General features: G+C 34.8%; 1 protein-coding gene across 2 annotated transcripts; it reads right to left on the reverse strand.

Moving 5' to 3' along the window:
* Positions 1-5,033: 5,033 nt before the first annotated feature.
* Positions 5,034-20,421, reverse strand: LOC131166044 (uncharacterized). Of its 2 annotated transcripts, XR_009139720.1 has the most exons (5): positions 20,313-20,421; positions 20,122-20,193; positions 8,177-8,734; positions 5,618-7,920; positions 5,034-5,503 (listed from the first exon to the last, which is right to left on the reverse strand). XR_009139720.1 is itself a non-coding variant. In XM_058124270.1 (4 exons), the coding sequence occupies exons 1-4, from the start codon at positions 20,346-20,348 to the stop codon at positions 6,898-6,900; spliced, it is 1,689 nt and encodes a 562-aa protein (XP_057980253.1). In that variant the 5' UTR covers positions 20,349-20,421; the 3' UTR covers positions 5,034-6,897. The 2 variants fall into 2 exon arrangements, 1 of the variants encoding a protein (XP_057980253.1); XM_058124270.1 differs by having other exon boundaries at positions 5,034-7,920.
* Between the last annotated feature and the right edge of the window lie 1,120 nt (positions 20,422-21,541).

A 21,541-nucleotide genomic window follows, 5' to 3' on the forward strand; every position in this document is an offset into this window, starting at 1 on the left:
TTGTAGCATTCTATTCTAGGCAAAGGCATTCTCTAAATTCCAATTGAGAGCTGCCTCCGCTGGACACATATGCTTAGTAGATCCGTCTAGGCTGACGACAATTGGATCTCTAATCTTCCAGGAGTGTTTTGTCCAAGACCTCACATCTTCGTATTCTAATGGTGGAAAATCACCATCATAGTTTGAAGGTCTTAGCATGCTAATTTGGGGAAGATCATCATTCTGTGTCTTCTTTCCTTCGTATTTGACATAGTAGTCAAATTTCCCTAATGGTTCTCCCAACAAGCTGACTGTTGAATCTCCATCTTCATAATCTTTTTGAGTTTCTACTCAAGGTTCTTCTTCTTTTTCTTACCTCTAACTTTCTTTTCATCAAAGTCATACATTGGATCATTAAGGCATTCATCACAGGTACATTCAACGTCCAACCACTTGTGGCCAGATTTGGTCATGGGTTTGTAGACCGAAAAGCCATCTCCCTTGAAATATAGGATCGGAACCTGAGATCCCAAAGATGCTAGATCAATTAGTTCGATGGAAGTAGTTGGAGATCTGATTACTACCCTCTGTTCTTTCAGAAGTGTGGTGCGATTGAATCATCAAGGTGAGAAAGACATGCTAAGAAGACTAGCTTGTCGGGGATTCTTGATCCTTTAGGAAGGATATATGAATGTCGCCATTCTTCATAGTTTTATAAACTGGTCCATGGAGGATGACTAGCTTAGGGATCTGATGCAGCTACCTATACTTGGTTACCCAAAACTCTGGGAGGAGCTTCAAGTGCTCTTATGAATCTGGATGCACTTTGTAGAAAGTATGACATGTACAGCAAAATCGAGAAAGCAGACAAGAAGATAACCAAAGAATGCAAAACAAAGGATCTCCTCATCTAATGCAAAGGAAACAAACAATGCTCCTATCCAATGGGAGAACGGGAGGATGTCTATTTTCCCAAGAAGTCCAAAAAATCCAAGCACAAAGAGAAGCGAGGGAAATATCTTAGAAAGAAGAAGCACGGGAAAGATCCAAAGTATCATCGATGTTACATCTGCAATCAAAAGGGGCATTATGCAAAGAGGTGCCCTTAGAAACAAAAAAGAATTAAGATGATTCAGATGTTGCATAAAGTCTCAAATTGGGATTCACACGATGACATCAAATCTGTCTTCTCTATAGATGATCAACAAAATGAAGATTCCATCCTCGCTTTTCAACAAAGCGAGCAGATGGACCTATCAGACTCTTTGGACGAAGAAGTTGAAGATTTCGAAAGCTATTAGGTCAATCCAAATTTAGAATGTTCCATATTCAACCCGTTAACAATGAATGCTACCCAATAATATCCACAGAGGAAGAGGTTCACAACCTCTGTTCTATTCGGGAATCATTGTCAGCGCAATTCAAGAGAGGAGACTTTGTTTCACCCTCTGCTCTAGTTTGGGTATTAGCTAATAATTACTCAAAGCCAATCAAAGCTATTGCATTTTTTGACACAGGAGCAGCATGCAACTTCCTAAAACCAAGCATTATTCTGAAATATAAATGGAAGCCATGTAATCAAGGTTTCAAAGCGGCAAATGGAGACCATTTTCTGGTCAAATTGAAGAGTACCAATCTATATTAAGTTTCATCCAGAATGCTTAATTAAGGCTATATTCTTTATGAAGATCTCCTCATTGGGTTCGACATCATCCAGCACTTAAAAAAGGCTTAGTGGACAAAACAAGGATTAAAATTCAGGTCATATCTTTTGCAATGGACCAAGACTCCTAATCTCTTTCCGATCAATCAGTCCTTGGAAGAAATTAAAGCCCAATTAATCCAAGCAAATTGTGCAAACAGCCACAATGAATTTTTAAAGAAATTTTCAAAGCCATTATGGAAGAATCCAAAGTTCTTTGTTAGCCTTTCCTTCAAGAAGAATGAAAATATCAACCCAACAAAGGCAAGTCATAAAGGAATGAATCCAAGCACTGACCCAACTGCAAGAAGGACTTATAGCCAACAAAGTCACAATGGGCTTGTGAAGCTTTCTACGTCAACAAGAGGGTTGAACAAGCTCAGGGAAAACTCAAACTCATCATAAATTATTAGCCCCTCAACCATTTTCTTGTTGATGACAAATTCCCATTACCAAATCAGGCTAGCTTATTCTCATAATTATCATAGCACCAAATCTTCTTAAAGTTTGACTTGAAAGCAAGCTTTTGGTAATCGAGCATCCATCCAAATGATAGGCTCAAGACAGCTTTCTGCATACCTAATTTCCACTACCAATGGATTATCATGCCATTCAGGCTTAAGGTGGCCCCATCCATCTTCCAAAAGGCAATGATTAAGATCTTCCAACCCATTCTCCATCATGCCCTAATCTACATTGGTGATATTATGTTGTTTTCAAAGAATATAACATCCCATGCTAAGCTCCTAAATCAATTCATGGAGATTTTTGCACGTTATGGAATCATGCTATCAGAAAAGATGATAATTGGTGTTGAAGTGATTGATTTCCTTGGGATGAAGATAAGTCAAGGAAAGTATGAATCATAGCCACACATTGGAGCACATCTCAGCACTTTTCCAAACACTCAAATGATGACAAAGCAACTGCAAATATTTCTTGGTATTTTCAATTACATGGCAGGGTTTGTCCCAAAGCTGGCAGTCTATACAGCACCACTTCATCATTTATTAAAAAATAAAGATATGCCCCCATGGGAATCTAGACATGCCGAAGCAATAAGGTCGCTCAAAAGAATGGCTATGTAATTCCCACCTCTCTAAATTCCTAACAAGGGAAAAAGTATCCTGCAAACTAATGCAAGTGACAAATACTGGGTGCAACTTTAATTGAAGAAAAAGAAGATGGGGCTAGGCATGTCTGTGGATACAAGAGTGGAACATTCAAAGAATCTGAATTGCATTATCACTCCATGCTCAAGGAGAAGTTGGTGGTAAAAAGGGGCAAGACCCCTAATCTCTTTCAGATCACTCAGTCCTTGGAAGAGATTAAGGCCTAATTAATCCAAGCACACTGTGCGAACAGCCACAATGAATTTTTAAGAAATTTTCAAAGCCATTATGGAAGAATCCAGAGTTCTTTGTCAGCCTTCCCTTCAAGAAGAATGAAGATATCAACCCAAAAAAAGGCAAGCCATAAGGGAATGAATCCAGACACTATTCATTGGCCCAAAATGAGCTGACCCAACTGCAAGAAGAAGGACTTATAGAACCAACAAAGTCACAAACGGCTTGTGAAGCTTTCTATATCAACAAGAGGATTGAACAAGCTCAGGGAAAACTCACTCCTCATAAATTATCAGCCCTCAACCATTTTCTTGCTGATGACAAATTCCCTTTACCAAATTAGGCCAGCTTATTCTCACAATCATTAGAGGCCCAAATCTTCTCAAAGTTTGACTTGAAAGCGGGCTTCTTGCAATTAGGCATCCATCCAGATGATAGTCCCAAGACAACTTTCTGCATACCTAATTTCCACAACCAATTGGCTGTCATGCCATTTGGGCTTACAACTCTTGACAAGATTAATACTAACGATTGGCTCCAGGTTAGGAACCTTTTGAAAGCCTTGTCATCAAATTTGTTTCCTTCACTATCGAAAGTGAAATGAATGCTCACTTATTTCAGCATGTCCTTTCTCGTGGAACATCTAGTGCTCGCTCATTAGTGTGTTTGGGGAGTCTTCGGTTTGCAATGAACATTGTAAAGTTTTTTTTTCCAATGTTTCAAGTGATTTGGTTCTCAAAAGGAAAATTATTGTGAAAATGACTTTTGCCATCATGTGAAGTATTTAACTAGAACATAATTCCAGAATTTTCAAGGGGAGGATGATGGATTAAAAAACCCAATGGAGTAAGGTTATTTTTTTCCCTGTTTTTGACATTTTGCATTTGTAGTACTCCTAGTGGGTATACGGCTCGTTGATTTGCAACATAATTGGAAAGCGTTGCTGTTTTAGTTTTGTTTTTTATTGTTTTTTTTTTTTATTGAGAGTATACCTTGCCCTCTAATGAGCTGTAATCTCTTTCTTTTCTAATAGGCATTCTTTTTTTTATCTAAAAAAAATATTCTAGGAAGATCATCTATAACTAAATCAAAATAGATAAAGGACTCAAAAACAAACGCTTGATGTGTACCCTTATCCCTCATTGTGATTGGAAATTCCTTAGCCCAACATTTGGGAGCATGGATTTTGAGCATTGGATTTGGACTTGTGGATTTAGACAAAACATAGCACAAAATTGCATTGAATTTCTTCCAAATCCAAGACCTAAAATTCATACTCCCAGAAAAACTACCTAAGACCCTCCACCTGTATTCCTAACACTAGTCATTATGCCCATTATTGATGTTAATGTACCTATAACAAGCTTGCTTTCCCCTAAAACCCACCCTATAAATTTCCTAAGTACCCATCATAGGCTTTCTCCATGTCAATAGTAACAATGAGCAAATCCCTCTACTTCTCCATAAACTTTTTCCACTAATACTCGTAGTTGATCTCCCTGCCATAGATATCAAAATGGCCATATTAGAATATTTTGTCCATGGTCAAGATACATTAGACCATGGAAAATGCACATAATGCAAATCCAAACAATGACAATAAATTTGAATAGGTACAGTTAGCCGGCAATTTACTCATGGTGTTTAAAGTGACTTCATCTAGATACATGGACTGAAATGAAAGAAAGCAGAGCGCAGCTCAGAGGAGTTCTAGCATACGTGCATGTGAAGATAGCAACACACCACTAAGGCTATAACATTGCTTTTTATTATTAGTTGAGCTACTGATTGTATAATTTAAAATTTTCATCTAAGACAACAAAGTATATATAGACATACGCATGCAATCCTTTGGTTTACTACATATACTAGTTTAGGAATTTATTTACAACTAAAACATTGCAGGGGAGAGTTTAGGAATTTATTTACAACTAAAACATTGCAGGGGAGGTCTATAATTTAAAGGCAATGAATTTTAGTTTAGCAACAAGAAGCAAGAAATGACAAAAGAAAAGCAAGAAAATGATAAATAGTAAATAATTTATTTCAGTTGTCAGCAGATGCTCCTCTTGAAAATCCTCCTTTCTCCTTAAACAAAACCAACTTCCAAAGTAGAAAACTGTAATGTTCTTTTTCTTGATACCCTAATCCAAGTTTTTTCTAGGTTTATCCTTCCCTTTCTGCATCTAAACTCAATCAAACCCCTCTTTCTCACACAAGTACATAAGCATCCAAGCCATATGAAAATTTGATAGATAAAAATGGATTAGAGCTTTTGAAGTGCTTTGGCAGGTCAACATTGGCATGAAGGTCAGGCAAGCAGGCACGTTAGGAGCATAAACTTGTAGAGGCAGCATGAAGAGGTCAGTTAGCAGCTTAGCACTTGTGTCACAGGATCCATATGAACTAGCATGCCTGGATTCACTCATTGGCATGTGTAGAACTTCACTTTAAAGCATTAAATGTCTAGATATATCTGCATGAAGAGGTAAAACTGTCAAAAGCAAGAAATACCTTCTGGGTGCTGGCAGACCAGGAGCAACTCTTTAAGTAATCAGCAGTAGAGGCTTTGGCTCCCCAAAAGTTTTACCTCCAGCCAGTTTACTGGTTTTTGGTGTCACCTCGGGCCCTTAAACCACTTCTTCCCAAATTTCCCTGGTGCATGGAAAGATTAAGGTCCATGATTAGCCTTTATTGTAATCTGCATCATTCATGAATATTGAATTGGACCAATCAGTATTTTCCCAATGGTGTAACTTGGACTTGTCAGTATTTGCATGTTATCTGTAGACATTGTCCTTTATCATATTGTCCATATTGCGTAGATGTATCAATGATCCCAATATTCCCGATTCCATAGAATATTTAAGCTGACATTTCACGTGCTGCTCGTACTTGAATGCACACACTAGGAGTTTCCAATAATGACCATCAACACCAAAAAATACATAAAAGGAATAATCTCAAAGCTAACCCTCAAAGAACAGCAGTTGCATAATGGTTTAACCATAACTGACCAGATCTTTCCATCGGTAACACCTCCCCACAACTAAGAAAGCATTATAAAATGGGACGTCAAAAGAAAAATGGAACATGCTATTAATCCAAAGCCCACAATACTTTGAAGAGAGAATGTACTGGTTAAAATGAGTAAATCATATATTTTTACCGATTTCAATAGTGGGGTATCTAAACTTGCCCTCAATCAATTGGCATTGGAAGAGTGGAGTACAAAAAAGTAGCCAGCCATGGAGTTGAGATCGCACCAAGTATGGTGGCAATTGACTGCTCCATAGCTAGCTCTCTTCCCCTACATATACTACCACATATAGATAAAGCTCTGATTTATACCATATATCTTGTTCTGCAGCTGTTGTCCATGATCTCATTGATTGAGAAAATAAATTTCAACCAGAATTTGTTCAACTCCATGGCAAGACTCTTTTCATGTAATTTTCTCTTGCATACCATGGAGTGATTTTCAACATTTGCAATGCAGAAGACTACTTATGGGATTTTCCTTTTACTTGCCAACATTGAGTTGGAGCTTTGTGCACAGGGATGCCCTTTTTTACCAACATTGAGTTGGAGCTTAGCCATGGAAGTTGCAATGGACCAGTGTGAAGCTTTAGTGATTAGAGCCCTAAGAAAGCCCATACATATCTCCCATCTCCAGGATGTGTGTGGAATAGGTGCGAAGGTTGTAAAAATTGGTGTTGTATATTTGCAGTTGCCAACTTCTCCAATATCTGTACATATTCAAAGAAACTTGGCCATACCTTCCTATATGATGCTCTTATTCCATTAATTGAGCTAAATGAATTGAAAGTCCAGATGCATTTTTTTCATGAGTATCCCCCCAACCATGAATTACACATTGCAGACAACTATAGATGAGAGTAGAGAATCAGAAGCTCCACTAATAAGAGCACCTTTGCTTCTAACTTGAAGCAAATAATCCAAGCCTCTCTCTGTAATAACTTCACCAGGCATCAGAACAGGAATCCCTGGTGGGTATGGACATATCAGCTCCCCGCATATCTCGCCAAGGCTCTCTCTAATGTTCACTCTTCTTTTACTCGCAAAGAAAGCTTCTCTTGGACTCAGGCTCATGCTAACATCAGCAAAAAGGACATACTGACTGGCCTCCATCCTCTCTTCCACCCCTTTAGCTGGAATGGAACTTGCAGATAAACAATTTATTCCCAAGACAAGCCTCTGAAGATGATCTCTACAGGTTCCAAGATTTACTGCAAATGTAATAGATTGAGTCCCAACAAGCTCTGAGATGACCCCATGGTCCCTATCTAAGATTTCATCTGCTTTATATCCAGATAAGCTAAGTTGCCATACACCTATAGTAAGTCGCAAGGGATCAATGACAGGAAAATCAGAGAAGCTTAGATTGTCAAGTACTGAAATACACGGAATATCTTCAATTGCATTTTTTGCTTCAACAGCCAATTTTATTGCTTTGTCAAAAATAATTGCAGGTCTATCACTTATTTGAGCTCTAGCAGCATCCAATGATGCTAAAAGCAGATAACTGGGGCTGGTGCTTTGAAGCATCTGAAGACATCTGCATATTCTCTCTCTATCTACAATATTTCCCGACATATGTAACATTGATGACTGTGTAAGAGAGCAGAGAACTTTGTGCGTGGACTGCACAGCCAGATCAGCCCCCTGCTGTAGAGCTGACTTGGGCAGGCTAGGATGAAACCCCAAGTGAGCTCCATGAGCCTCATCAACAATCAACGGAATTCCATGAGAATGACACACCTGAGAAATCCTACTCAAATCACTACACACTCCATGGTAAGTAGGGGAAGTGACAAAAACTGCAGCAGCTTTTTGACCTTCCTTTTCCAACTCCTTGATTGCTTTCTCCACCTGTGAAGAGAGAAGCCCAAAATTAGAAATCATGTAGAAATATAATGCTATTACACTACCAAATGGAAATACAAAACATTCATAAAATCTTTAGATCTTACCATCAATGAAACTTCTCATTATTTTGTTTTAATCATGTATTAAGAATATGAACATTTTATTAGTAAGATCATATCAAGAGAAATCTACGTTTTACCCTCGAAACAGAATATAACAGTGGACTTTCTGCTGTAAGAACTATGAATAAAAAACTTGCCTGTAACAGAGTGACACCACTAGCAATGTCCCAGTCAAAGTTATACTGAGGGCTGATGAACTTTGGCAGTGCACCAGATAATACCATAGCAGACATTGCTGATATATGGGAATTCCGAGGGAGTATGAGAGAGTCACCTGGGGAACAGGTAGCCATAATTGCAGCTTGAATTCCACAAGTGGTACCCCCAACAAGAAACCATGTCTCTGATGCTCCAAACAATTTGGAAGCTAGTGCCTGTGCCTCCAAAATTGAACCCTCTGGAGAAAAGAGATTGTCCAGCTCTGGAAGCTCTGGTAAGTCGTGAAGGAATGGTCTTGTACCAATGAGCTGAGTTAATGATGATGGTGCAGCCCGTCCTCTGTTATGTCCAGGGAAGTGAAAGCTAGCAACATTTTGTTCAGCTGAAACCTTTAATGCACTAACTAATGGAGGAGGACTAACTTCTGGAGATACCAATGAACTAGGTGTTAGCATATCTTTCCTTGCAGCCAACCTTCTGTTTCCTATCATTCTTCTCTCATCTTGCTGCTTCCTTGGCTCTTTAGTCCTCCTTTTCTATGTGACATTTAGAAAAAAAAACAGCTTTTAACTTAAAAGCATTTGTTCCAAGAAAAATGAAAGCAATAAGGCAACTGCCAGCAAATTACTGAGCCAAAAAACTCTTAAGCTATTGTTTTTGTTTTCAAATCTCTTTTACCTGATTCTTTTTCATTTCAATTTTTCTTTTCTCATGGGTTAGGCTTTGTTTCTAAATTTGATACCTCTTTTTTGGTGTATTTTGCTCTGTTTTAAATTTTTATTGAATATAAAATACATGTTGCCTATAGCATCCGAAAAATAAAAAAAATAAAAATTAAAGACTAAATTAAAAAAAAAAACAGCAGCAACAAAATTAAATCATTACTCTCTCTTGTTTCTGTTCTGAGTCATACACTATTTCCAAAGAAAATTCTAGAGAAAAATATTCAAAGTTTTGTAACGAGATTTCACAAAATTTTCAAAATTTGTACCCATTATACCCTACAGCCAACAACAACAATAACAACAAGCCTTAAGTCCCACTAGTTGCGGTCGAATGTGTTGTGTAAACATAGAAGACCATTAAAATTAAGCGAAAAGTTCAATAAGATGGCTAAGGCCAGTCATGCTTTATGGATCATACTGTTGAACTAGAAACAACATATACAAAAAAGTTAAAAAGTTGCCAAGAGACAAAAGTTAAAGTGGATGAGTGGTATAACATTAAAAGATAAATAAAGGAATGAACATATGCAAAATAAAGGCACAGCACTAGTCGAAGACAAGATAAGCGAGGGGCAGCTTAGATGGTTTTGGCTTTTGAAACGCAGGCCAAGCAGCGCACCTATGAGGAGGAGTGAGGTAGTTATTTTTTTTAGAGTAAAAGGGGCAGCGATAGACCTAAAATAACATGGAATAAGGTAGTGAGGAAGAACTTAATAGCTCTTAAGCTAGTGAAGGACAATGCCTTCGATCAGAAGAATTGGCGAAAATGATTTAGATAGCCGTCCCCACCAAGTGGGGCTTAAGGTTTGTTGTTGTTGTTGTTATTATAACTATGTTAGAAACAATACTAAATTGTATTAACTAGAAAGAAAAAATATTGAATCAAAATGTTAATTTAATTTATATTTTTTTAATATGAAAAATATTTAGTACTATTGCACTTTTTTCTATATTTTAATCTAGCTTCAATTCACACACAAAATTGTATGCTTTAGATTTTTTTTTAAATGCATTGTGTTGTTTGTGTGGTTTCTACTAGTTGTCAGGTGTGATTAATAAAATTGTCTATGTGAAATAAGTTTGCATTAAAAAAAAAAAAAACTCAAACGTGTACTTCTCGTGAGTAACACAAATTTTTTGTACACACAGCCAGTCCCAAGGCCGGAGGAGCAAAGTCGTATTAGGTAGCTGATAGTCAGTGTAAAACTTTGTTAGGTGTTATTATCATGAATACTTACCAAATTTACCTAGGTCAAGGGAATAAACCGAATTAGTATAGAAGGAGAGGGCTAATAAGTTAGCACAGGAAACTAAAATTAGATTAGCAACTTGGAATATAGGAATTCTTAATGGGCAAAAGTATGGAAATAACATTTAGAAGGAAAATTAACTTAATCTACATTCAAGAGACAAAATGGGTGGGAGAGAAAGCTACAGAAATTGAAAAATCAGGAGTTGAGCTCTGGTATACTGGAAAAGAGAAGCAAAAAAACAGGGTGGGAATTATTGTAGACAAAGACCTAAAAGATAATGTAGTAGATGTTAAAAGAATAGAGGATAGGGTCATTAAAATCAAAATAGCTCTAGGTCTGGAAACAGTGAACGTCATTAGTGCATATGCTCCCCAAATAGGCTTAGCAGAAAATCTTAAAAGACAATTTTAGGAAGATATGGATAGTATTTTACAAGGGATACCAATGTCTGAAAAGACATTCGTAGAAGTTAATTTGAATTGACACATTGGAAAGAATAATGTAGGCTATGAGAGGATACATAAAGGCCACCGATATGGAGATAAAAATGAGGTCAATGATACAATCTTAGATTTTGCCATGTCTTATGATTTTGTTATATTGAATACTTGCTTTATAAAAAGAGAAGAACACTTATAACTTTCAAGAGTGGGCATAATAAAATTCAAATAGATTTCTTCTTAACTTGGAATGGGGTTTGTCTATCTTGTAAGGATTGTAAAGTTATCCCAAGTGAAAGTTTGTCTACACATCATAGAATCCTAGTATTAGATACACATTAAAAAAAATGAAAGAAAATGAGTAACATAAATAAACACAAAAGGATTAGATGGTGGAGCTTGAAGGGAGATAATATAATAATATTCAAAGATAAAATGATTAAAGAGTGTGATTGGACTGTAGGGGATAAGATAGGTGCAAATATTGTTTGGAATAAAATAGCTAATTCTGTAAGATAACAAAAGAGGTTTTAGGTGAGTCCGAAGACAGATACTTGGATAGTAAAGAAAGTTGGTGGTAGGATCAAGAAGTCCAAAGTCGTTAAAACAAAAAATAATTTGGAATAAAATATGGCAAAATTGTAGAAATATACAAAATCTTGAAAAAATATAAAGAGAAGAGAAAAAATGCAAACGAAAAACTATTAGTGAAATTAAACATAGAACTTACGATACTTTATATATTAGACTAGATACAAAAGAGGAGAAAAAGACATTTATAAACTTGCTAGAGCTAGCGAAAGAAAATGCAAAGATTTAGGTGATGTAAAATGTGTAAAGAACAAGAATGATAGTGTCTTAACTAGAGAAGAAGAAATTAAATGGAGGTGGCGAAGATACTTTGATAAGTTGTTTAATGAAAATCAAAAAGAAAGATTGAACTTGGAAGTGACAAATGAGAAGACTAAAAATAGGAGATTTATTCACAAAAGTAGAGTTCTTGAAGTTAAGATGGCATTAAAAAATATGAAAAGTATTAAATCTATAGGACTAGGTAAAATACCAATTGAAGTTTGGAAATGTTTAGGTGATAAAGGAAATATTTAGTTAACTAATCTATCCAACATTGTTATAACAACCAAGAAAATGCCAAAAGAATGGAGGAAAAATACGTTAGTACCTTTATACAAACACAGGCAATATTCAAAATTGTAATAACTATTGTGGAATTAAGATTATAAGTCATACGATGAAATTATGGGAAAGGGTAATTGAACATAGAATAAGGCTAGAAATGAGAATTTCAAAAGCTCAATTTGGTTTTATGCCTAGGAGATCAACAACAGAAGCTATTTATCTTTTAAGAAGCTTAATGAAAAAGTTTAGGAAAAAGAAGGACTTGCATATGGTTTTTGTTGACCTTGAGAAAGCTTATGATAGAGCACCTAAACAAGTTCTTTGGTGGGTCTTAGAAAAGAAGGGGGTTTTCAGTAGATATTCTGAGGTCATTAAGGATATATATGATAGAGTAGTGACTAGCGTTAAGACTATAGAAAAGGAATCTAGAGATTTTCCAATCACAGTAGGTATACATCAAGGTTCTACTTTGAGTCCTTATCTTTTTACTTTAGTGATTGATGGACTTACTAGGAATATTCAAAATGAGATCCCTTGGTATATGTTGTTTGCAGATGATATCATGTTGATTAATGATAGTAGGAGCCGAGTGGAATCTAAGCTAGAACTTTGGAGAGCCACATTAGAGTCGAGAGTTTAGGATAAGTAGGAATAAGACAGAATATATGAAATGTAATTTCAGTAATATAAGGAGTAATAGTGAAGAGAAGATTAAACTTGATAATCAAGAGATTAATAGCACTAATAGATTTAGATATCTTAAGATCTATTTTGCAAGCGGAAGGGGAAATTGAAGAAGAAGTAGTACATAGAATTAAAACAAGTTGGGTAAAATGGAGGAGTGCGTCAGGTGTGTTGTGTGATCATAGAATACCCTTAAAATTAAAAGAAAAGTTTTATAAGACAGCTACAAGGCCAACTATGCTTTATGGTTCAGAATGTTGGGCCACTCAAAAACATGTTCAAAAAGTAAAAGTTGGTGAAATGCAAATTTTAAGATGGATGAGTGGTATAACATTAATAAATAAAGTAAAAAATGAGCATATATGCAATAATTTAGGCATAGCACATATTGAAGACAAGATATGGGAGGGGCGACTTAAGTGGTTTGGGCATTTGAAACACAAGCCTAGTAGAGCACCTGTGAGGAGGAGTGAGTTAGCTATTGTTTCAAGCATGAAAAAGGGTAGAAGTAGGCCTAAAATAACTTGGAATAAGGTAGTGAGGAAGGATTTAATAGCCCTTAATCTAATAGAGAAAAACGCACTTGATCGGGTGAATTGGAGGAAAAGGATTCATGTAGACAACCCCACCTAGTGGGACTAAAGGCTTGTTGTTGTTGTTGTGGTTGTTATTATAGCAAAAGAAATTCATTAATAAGAAGAGAATTTACAAGGGGGAGAAAAGGCATCTCCCACAAAAATCTATAACGAGAGAAAAACTAAAACATCAAAAAACAGAAATCAAACCAACCAATTCCTCCAATCTATATTTAAACCATAAAAGCTATCTTCCTAAAAATTTCAAACCTGATACATCATAAAGAATTCAAGAACTGAATCTTTTCCCACACTAAATACAAATTCAACTTCTTCCCAAAAAAAATCCACACATTATGTTCCAACCAAAGACCTTATAAAATTGCATACTTACTACACTTCCATAGAGCTGCCCTTTCCTTCCTTATTCCAAAGCCCACAAAAAAAAAAAGTGATTAACAAATCTTCCACTAAATAAGGGCAGACCCAACTCTCTTCCATAACACCGAACAATTTATTACAGATCTTCTATGCAAAATCATAATGCCAAAAGAGGTGAGAGACTGTTTCGGAATTCCTATAACCGAGCACACAAACATCTAGAGAGAGAGAGTCTTCAAAGGTCTCCTAATCTGCAGCAAGTTATTGGTATTAATTTTGGTAAGCACAACCAACCAAGTAAATGCTTTAATTTTGGGGGGAACTTTAACCTTCCAAATAACTAAATAAAAAGGAAAGGGATAATTTGAAAAGGTCAAAAATTCAAAGAATGATTTACAAGAAAACACCCCCGAATGATCCAAAAACCAAGAATGAACATCCCTAGCCGAAGATAATTTGCAGTTGTTCAATATGAACAACAAAGAAGGCTACTCCACCATCTCCCTATCATTCATACGTCTCATAAAATGAAATTTCAATAGACTGGAAAGCCCCTCCCATTATTCACAAAAAGGAAATAACTTTGTTTGGCTCAGAGCACAATCTAAAAAGACGCAGAAAAGAAATGGAGAAAGAATTATTCCCAAGCCATGGGTCTTTCCAAAAATGAATCCGAAATCCCCTCCACAGCACAAATTTAGTGTGAGGGGTAAAAATAGAGTAAATATGAGAAATAGACCTCCACGGACTCCCTAGAGAACATCTCAAGCTAGCATTGGTATCCCACTCATTCTCATCCAACCCAAACTTACTTCGAATAACTCCATGCCATAGGGAATTATCTTCCAAGGGCAAGCGCCATAACCATTTAGTTGAAAAAGTGGTGTGAAGTTACAAAGATCCAACACCCCTCCATTTTAGACTTACTAACCTTCGGTCATTTTACTAAATGGTCCCTATGACCCCCCAAACCAGACCACAAAAAATCCCTCATAATTCTCTCAAGCTTGCTCACGACTTCCACTCGAATTCTAAAAACAGATAAGAAAATTACAAAAGAATACTAGAGAGACAAGTTTGGATAAGTGTTATTCTACTGCCAAAAGAGAAAAGGGCACCCTTCCAACCGTCTAATCTCTTCATAATCCTCTCCACTACTGGATTCCAAAATCCGCCCCTCTAGGATTCCCACCCAACGGAGCCCCTAAATAAGTTAGGGGCCATTCCAATAAACCACACCCTGCGTCTGCTGCCCAAACTCTAATCCTCACATCAGGAACATTTAGGGCTGCTAAACCATTTTTCTCCATATCAATCTCAAGCCCTGAAACTCTCTCAAAAACATTAAGAATACCCAAAATTCTTCTAAACGAAAGATTATGGTCATCAAGAAAGAAAATGGTATTATTAACATAAAAGGTGAGCAGCTTTGCCCAGCATCTTCCGCCAATTGTCAGGCTGCTCAGCAGAACCCAGAGGGTTCCAGAACAGCATGTTTACTCTCAGCGACGAATCGTATCCATTTTTCATGATATTATGCATCGATCAGATATATTATGGCAATTAATAATTACATACTACATTATTATGTAACGTAACATATAAATTATATTTAGAACTCTCCATAATATCATTTATATGAGAATAGCAATACATATTTTTATAATTAAATAATTTATTTAGTAATAATATTATCAAATTATTTAAAATAATTATATAATATTTTGTTATATATTACGACATATTAATTAAATGTTGAAATATAACAATAATAATATTATAATATACTCACATAGCGCTTATAATAAAAGTGAGTATCCAAACACCACATATTTAATTAGGAATAATAATCAGAACATATTTTAAGATACATCCAGACAGAACTTGTGACTTTCAACACTTTTTCATTCGGCACTTACTATCAACACGTATTAAATTCAATATTTCTTTATAAAACCACTTCTTCGCAAGTGGTTCCAAACGATCCCTAATTCTTCTCTTCATACATTCTTTCCTCTACAATAAATACACCTTCTTTTTCCATCCCAAAAATAAATAAAAGTAAAAAAATTGAGCAACATTTTAAAAGACTAAGGCATAAGGTGTGGTGTTCTAACCCTTACGAGATGAAGCATAAGCCTTAAGATGTTAGGGTGTAAGCTTTTTGAAAATTTTATTTTTAGATAAAAATATGTGAATAAATTACATTTATTTTCAAGATAAAAAATTAATAAAAACACAAATATAATGTAAAAAAAAAATCAAATATAATTTGCAAACTACTTGTTGATCATTCAAAAATTGTTAACTTGAGTTCATTATGTAAATCATGACAAGAGATAGCTATAACAAAACAAAGTTCGCATCTTTTCAAGATCTAAGGTGCAACTCTCAGTTATTATAGAAATATTGAGGCTCAAGAATTTTGGAAATTAACTCTTATTTTGATGTTCCTTTTATATAAATGTGGAGTTAAAATTTTCTAACCAAATCTAACTAAGAATCACACAACCAAAATGCTCAAGACTACTAAAAAGGTGCAAAAAGTGTGCCTTTTACACAAATGCATGAGCCTCGGTGTGAGATGCGTTAGCCTTTCCAAAATCTGGTATTTTAGATTGAACCTCAAGGCATTTTAGGCATGCCTTGCCTTGAAGCAAGTCTAAGACGAGCCTCAATTAAGCTTTTCAAAACAGTGGAATTGAGTATCATTTCAACAATTAAGTACTCCCTTTAGTTGGTGGAAAAACTCATATTTGATCAAATCCCACCACATACAATATCTAAAACAACAATTCGAGAGAGATTATCAGGAAAATTGGGGTCTGTTTGGTATCATTACCAAAACTTGTTTTTAGAAATTGGATTCACTTCTAAATTTGGAAAAAAATAATAATAACAAAAAGTAGTAAATCGTGTTTTTCAGTCAGTCAATTTTAACAAATCCCATTCTTGAAAAATTAGTAAAAATAAAAAAAATAAAAAAATCCTTTCCTGGAAATGGCCTGCTTTGAGAGTACTATTTGAAAAGTTCTTTCAAGAAGAGCCTGTGAATGTGCTTGCCCTATCATTTTCAAGAAACATAAAACGGAAAACAGATGACAATTATACAACCTGTTTGGAGAAGAAGAATGCTTTTCTTGAGATCATAAAGAAAGGGTTCCATAATTCAGCAGCAATTTTTATTGCAGATATAAACACATAATCAGAAACAACATCTTCTGTGTGGTCTAATAGAGATTCTCTAATAGATCAATTCCAGTCAAACAGCCTATCACACAAAACAAAAAAGGTCCGTGCATTGAATAAGTGAAACAGGCTAAACTACCCCGCCAGACACCATTATGGAAGAAAAAGGAGCACTAAAATGTTTTTTGGTTGCTCTAGTGTCAAGTGTGATCACTATAAAGAAAATATGGAAGTCTGGGAGAAAGATTTTTGTAAAATCTTCAAAAAGACAAGTGACAGCTATGCATATTTGCTCAGTTGAGTAACCAGTTTTGTCATCTCTTTAACAAGAAGTTGCCATTTCCATAGGCATAAGACTTGGGGTCATCCCTTTCACAACCAATGCCAAGCCCCAATTTGCAACAACTTTTCACCATCAACTTGCATTGCCAATGCCAGATGGATCTATTAAAGCAAATGACTGACAACTGATCTTAAATGCCACTGCCAAGGAGTTTCTCATGAATTTAAGAGAACCTAACTTCACAGCTGATGCTACGACCCAGGCACACAATGAAATGCGGCAGTACTTGCAGGCCTTCACTATTGCGCACTGTCCAGTTGATGTCATCAAACAGTCCTTGTGTTAATAAGGATTCTGGTCGTCAAATACATACACATGCATCTGCTGGCAGCCTAAATCTTATCCTAGTTCATGAGGCAACCATCACATGAGATGGTAAAAATTGATTAATTGACATCAATTTGCCACTTCAAGCGCAACAGTTTTAGGGTTCAATAACAAATTTATGAAAATTATTTCATATTCAGATAAATAAATAAACAGCCTCTCCAACTGTGGAGATAAGTCTGTACATCATGTCCTCCCCAAAAACACTGATATGGCATATAAGCCTTGCACACTAGGTGCCGCAACTATTTTCATTATAAAAAAAATGATGCAGGATCATTTTCCAACAAAAAATAATTGTTATTCAACTCTATTAAGTATCAAAAACTATACATATGAAGCCTTTTATAAGCATACAAGCAGGGAATAAGAAAATTAAATTTTTAGAAATCTAAGATTCTAAATAAACTAAGATATTGATTTTCTAAATAAAAAATATCCAACAACGTTAAAGATCTGATCCCAATAATAACACCTAAATAGTAAATTTTAAAATACAACAAAAATTAGAAAAGTAAAATAGCTCTTGCTTGCATGTTGCATCAAAAGGGCAATGTAACTTTAAAGTAGAGTCTTCAACATATTTTCAGTTGTTCAAAGGTTTTATTTTTCTTGATAATAAAAGAAAATATATTAAGGATGAGAATGTACGATCGTAGCGAGATGTAATGATCCTGGGCCCAACTCCAATGAGATATTGTCCACTTTGACCCACTGGCCTCACGGGGTTGTCCTATAAAAGACGTCTTACATAGTTGGAGCCCAAACCCTCCTTATAAGTCCAAGATCTCCCTAGTACACATCCGATGTGGGACCGTGACAGGCTCTCCCGTCCAATCTCTGACGTCTTGGTCAACATGATTTTCCCTAGTACACATCCGATGTGAGTTCATGACAGGCTCTCCCGTCTGATTTCTAACGTTCTTGTCAACACGATCTCCCTAATACACATCTGATGTCACCTCTGTGTAGGATCCACTCACATGGTAACACCCCCAAGGCAGATCCACTCACATGATAATACCCCCAGGGAGGCTCTGATACCAAATGCAATGGTCCTAAGCTCAACTCCAGTGAGGTATTGTCCACTTTGGCCTACTGGTCTCACGAGTTTTTCCTATAAAAGGCGCCTCACTTAGTTAAAGCTCAAACCCTCCTTATAAGCCCAAGATCTCCCTAGTACACATCCAATGTGGGACTGTGACAAAAGTGTACTAAATCCTCAAAATATACATAATAAATATTTAAAAACTCAAAAATAGAAAATGTTCAAAAGTTTTTGTTATTAAAATCTTTCAAATGTTTGCAGAACACATCCCATCTTCAGGAATATATTCATAAAAATTACTTTGCAATACATGTTTTTGCATCACTCTATTCATCGATTTCCAAAAGCCAAAAATAGTTTCTCAAAAAGAGGCGTAAAAAAGGGACTTTCATTCCATGTCATGGCTGGAAATTCATAATGCCCAAACAGACAATACACACAATTTATGCTCCTTGTAATTCTTGAATATAAGTACAAATTAATCTATAAACAACTAGATGGTGGATGGACTAGAAGAGAAAATCACTCCAATAATTTATTTAGGATAGTCGATAGAACAATAAAAATTACAAAGCAAAGGCAAAATGTTATAATACCAAGTGCATTTTGCACAAGCATGGCAAAGGCAACAGGCTTCATGTCCCATCTATATTGAATATTCAAAACAAGCTACCAAGCAATAGGGGCAGATGAAATATTCAGGGCCTGTTTTTTTCCATTTTTAGTTTATAAATCAATTGTAAAAATTATGCCTTAGTTTCAGTTTTCCAAGATTTGAATTAAGAAGTTAGAAATTAAAGGGTTTGTTTAGTTGGCCAAACAGTTTTCATTTTTCATTTCTAGATTTCAAAATAATTTCAAAAAAGACACCTTATTTTCCAATTTTCTAAAGATTATATAAGAAATTAGAAATCTAGAAAACTATAAAAAGATGTTTCCCAACTTTCCTATACAAATTTGGAAAACTAAAAGATAAAGTGGCATTTTTGTAATTATTTAAAATTTTGAAAATGGAAAATAAAACTATTTTTGACAAGTGAATAAGGCCAAAAATTGCAAGTGTTTTCCATTTTTTTATACAAATGTTGTAAAACTGAAAAATAAGAATTTTTTTAAATTCTTTGGAAAACTAAAAATGAAAAATGAAAACTATTTTCCAATTAAACCGGCCCTTAAATGCTTTATAGCAGATCACACACTCACAATTGAGTTAAAAACCAAATAGTTCACATTCTATAAAATAAATAGAGACTGAAACGGCAATCAAGTTGATGGCATCTCAAGTTCAAGCACTTTAGCCCATTGTCAATAATTTCCTAATTATTTTTCAGCATGACACATGTGCATTCAGTGCATATATCACATTAGATTGGAAGTTTCTTCCTACATTTATTTAATTCTAAAAAAAATGTAAAGAAGGTGAGAACTATAATCTAAAAATATGGAATTTTTCATTTGTATTTTATAATTTTATCATGGTAGGTGCCTAACAGTGTATCCTCTATTGTTAATATTGTGTCCAGAATTTGGTTTGATTTTTATAGACACGTCTAGAATGAAAATGCCAATCTATTGTATCTGACACAAAATTGAATATTGGACTGGGATTATGCTTTAAAATTTTCAATTTCCAAGGCAATAAAAATGATATAAAAAGTTACCCCAATTTTTTTTTCTTCTTTCTGATTTATCCGAAGTTCAAAATTGCATATGATTCAAATAAGTTTTTATTATCCACAATCTCAGCAGACAAAAGAGTGAGTGAAATGTGTAAGAACCGCAAAGAAGAAAATGCAATGTACAAAAGCGGGAACAGCTTACCTGGGAGATGCAAATATTTGATTTTCTGCAAGCCCCAAAGCTAGAGTAATTGCTACTTCCAAAGCAAAAAATCTGCGCATAAAGAAAGAAAACAGTGAGATATCGCATTGCCATCGTCATATATAAAAGCGTTTTTGGCTTAGAAAGAAAGAGGGGAAGATTAAGCAAAGAGAGACACAAGAGGCCGTTACAGTTTCCAAATAAATCGGAGAGGCAGAAGAAGGCATTGTGGCGACAAACCAGCTCACAGACGCAGTGGAGGATAGAGGAAACTGGGAAATGCAATCCCAACAAAAATTCGCCGTCACGGTGTGAAGTAGCGCGGGCCGGGTGGCAAAATTGGTGGGCGGGTCAGATTTGGGTGGGTCATAACGGGGGCTAAGCTTAAGAGGCCGTTTCCCGTTTGTATCACTCTCAAAAATTACAAAATAAAAATTAAAAAAAATAAATTTAAAAATCAAAAATCAATAACATTTTTAGTATAAATTAAAATAAATTAAAACTTTTATTTAAAAATGCTCATTCTGATCTTTAAATTACATAATAGGACAAAAATATGATTAAAATAATAAAATTATAGAATAATGCATTTAAAAAATACTAAACAAAAATTAAATTATTATAATATTCTATTTAATTGTTATACTTTCAAGTTTTACTTTACCATGAAAATTTTATTGGACATCACAATTAAAAATAGTAAAAATATTTTATAATTGGCTTCAATATTATTTTTTAGATTTATACTATCATTATATTTAAATTTTAATTCTAAAGTGTATAAAATGAATGATTTAATTTAAAATAAATATTCCTGGACATTAAAATTTCTCACTATAGGTTACCAAAACAACTAAAAATCATATGATCTGATATTTAATTTTTTTCAGAAACAGCTGAAAACCAACAACATAAACAAATGCATTTTTAAAATCTATTTCTTCACTATGCAAAAACAAAAATATAAAACATAAAATAGCAATGATACCAAACGGGCCTAAATAAAGAACTTATAGATTCAAACATGTCTTATTAATAAACGGATTATAAATAAATAGTAAAGAAATATATAATATATTTATTCATTTTTTTATTTTTTAATATTTTATTAAAAAAAACGCAATACTCCTTTATTATATATATGTGTGTGTATAATATATATGCACACACACATACACTGATACAAATATGTTTTATACATTCAGTTTTACATATGATATGCATTTTTTTGTGCATAATGATGATAACATATACATATATGCATATATATCATATATTATACTTTCTTTTATTGAATTCTTTTTTTCAATTTTGCACTTCAATATTTGAACTTTGATACATAAATCAATTTGTAAGACACTAACCTCCCCTAAAGTTTGACAAAGAGATACTGACTTCTTTTAAGATTTCAAAAATTTCA

The sequence above is a fragment of the Malania oleifera genome, chromosome 10, assembly GCF_029873635.1.
Source record: "Malania oleifera isolate guangnan ecotype guangnan chromosome 10, ASM2987363v1, whole genome shotgun sequence".
In the NCBI taxonomy this organism is placed as follows: Eukaryota; Viridiplantae; Streptophyta; class Magnoliopsida; order Santalales; family Ximeniaceae; genus Malania; species Malania oleifera.

Coding starts and splice junctions, on each gene's coding strand:
- LOC131166044 (XM_058124270.1), bottom strand. CDS start 20,348: ATGCCTTCTTCTGCCTCTCCGATTTATTTGGAAACT. Junction 20,194..20,312: donor CTCCGATTTATTTGGAAACT/GTAACGGCCTCT, acceptor CTTTATGCGCAG/ATTTTTTGCTTTGGAAGTAG. Junction 8,735..20,121: donor CAAATATTTGCATCTCCCAG/GTAAGCTGTTCC, acceptor AATGTCACATAG/AAAAGGAGGACTAAAGAGCC.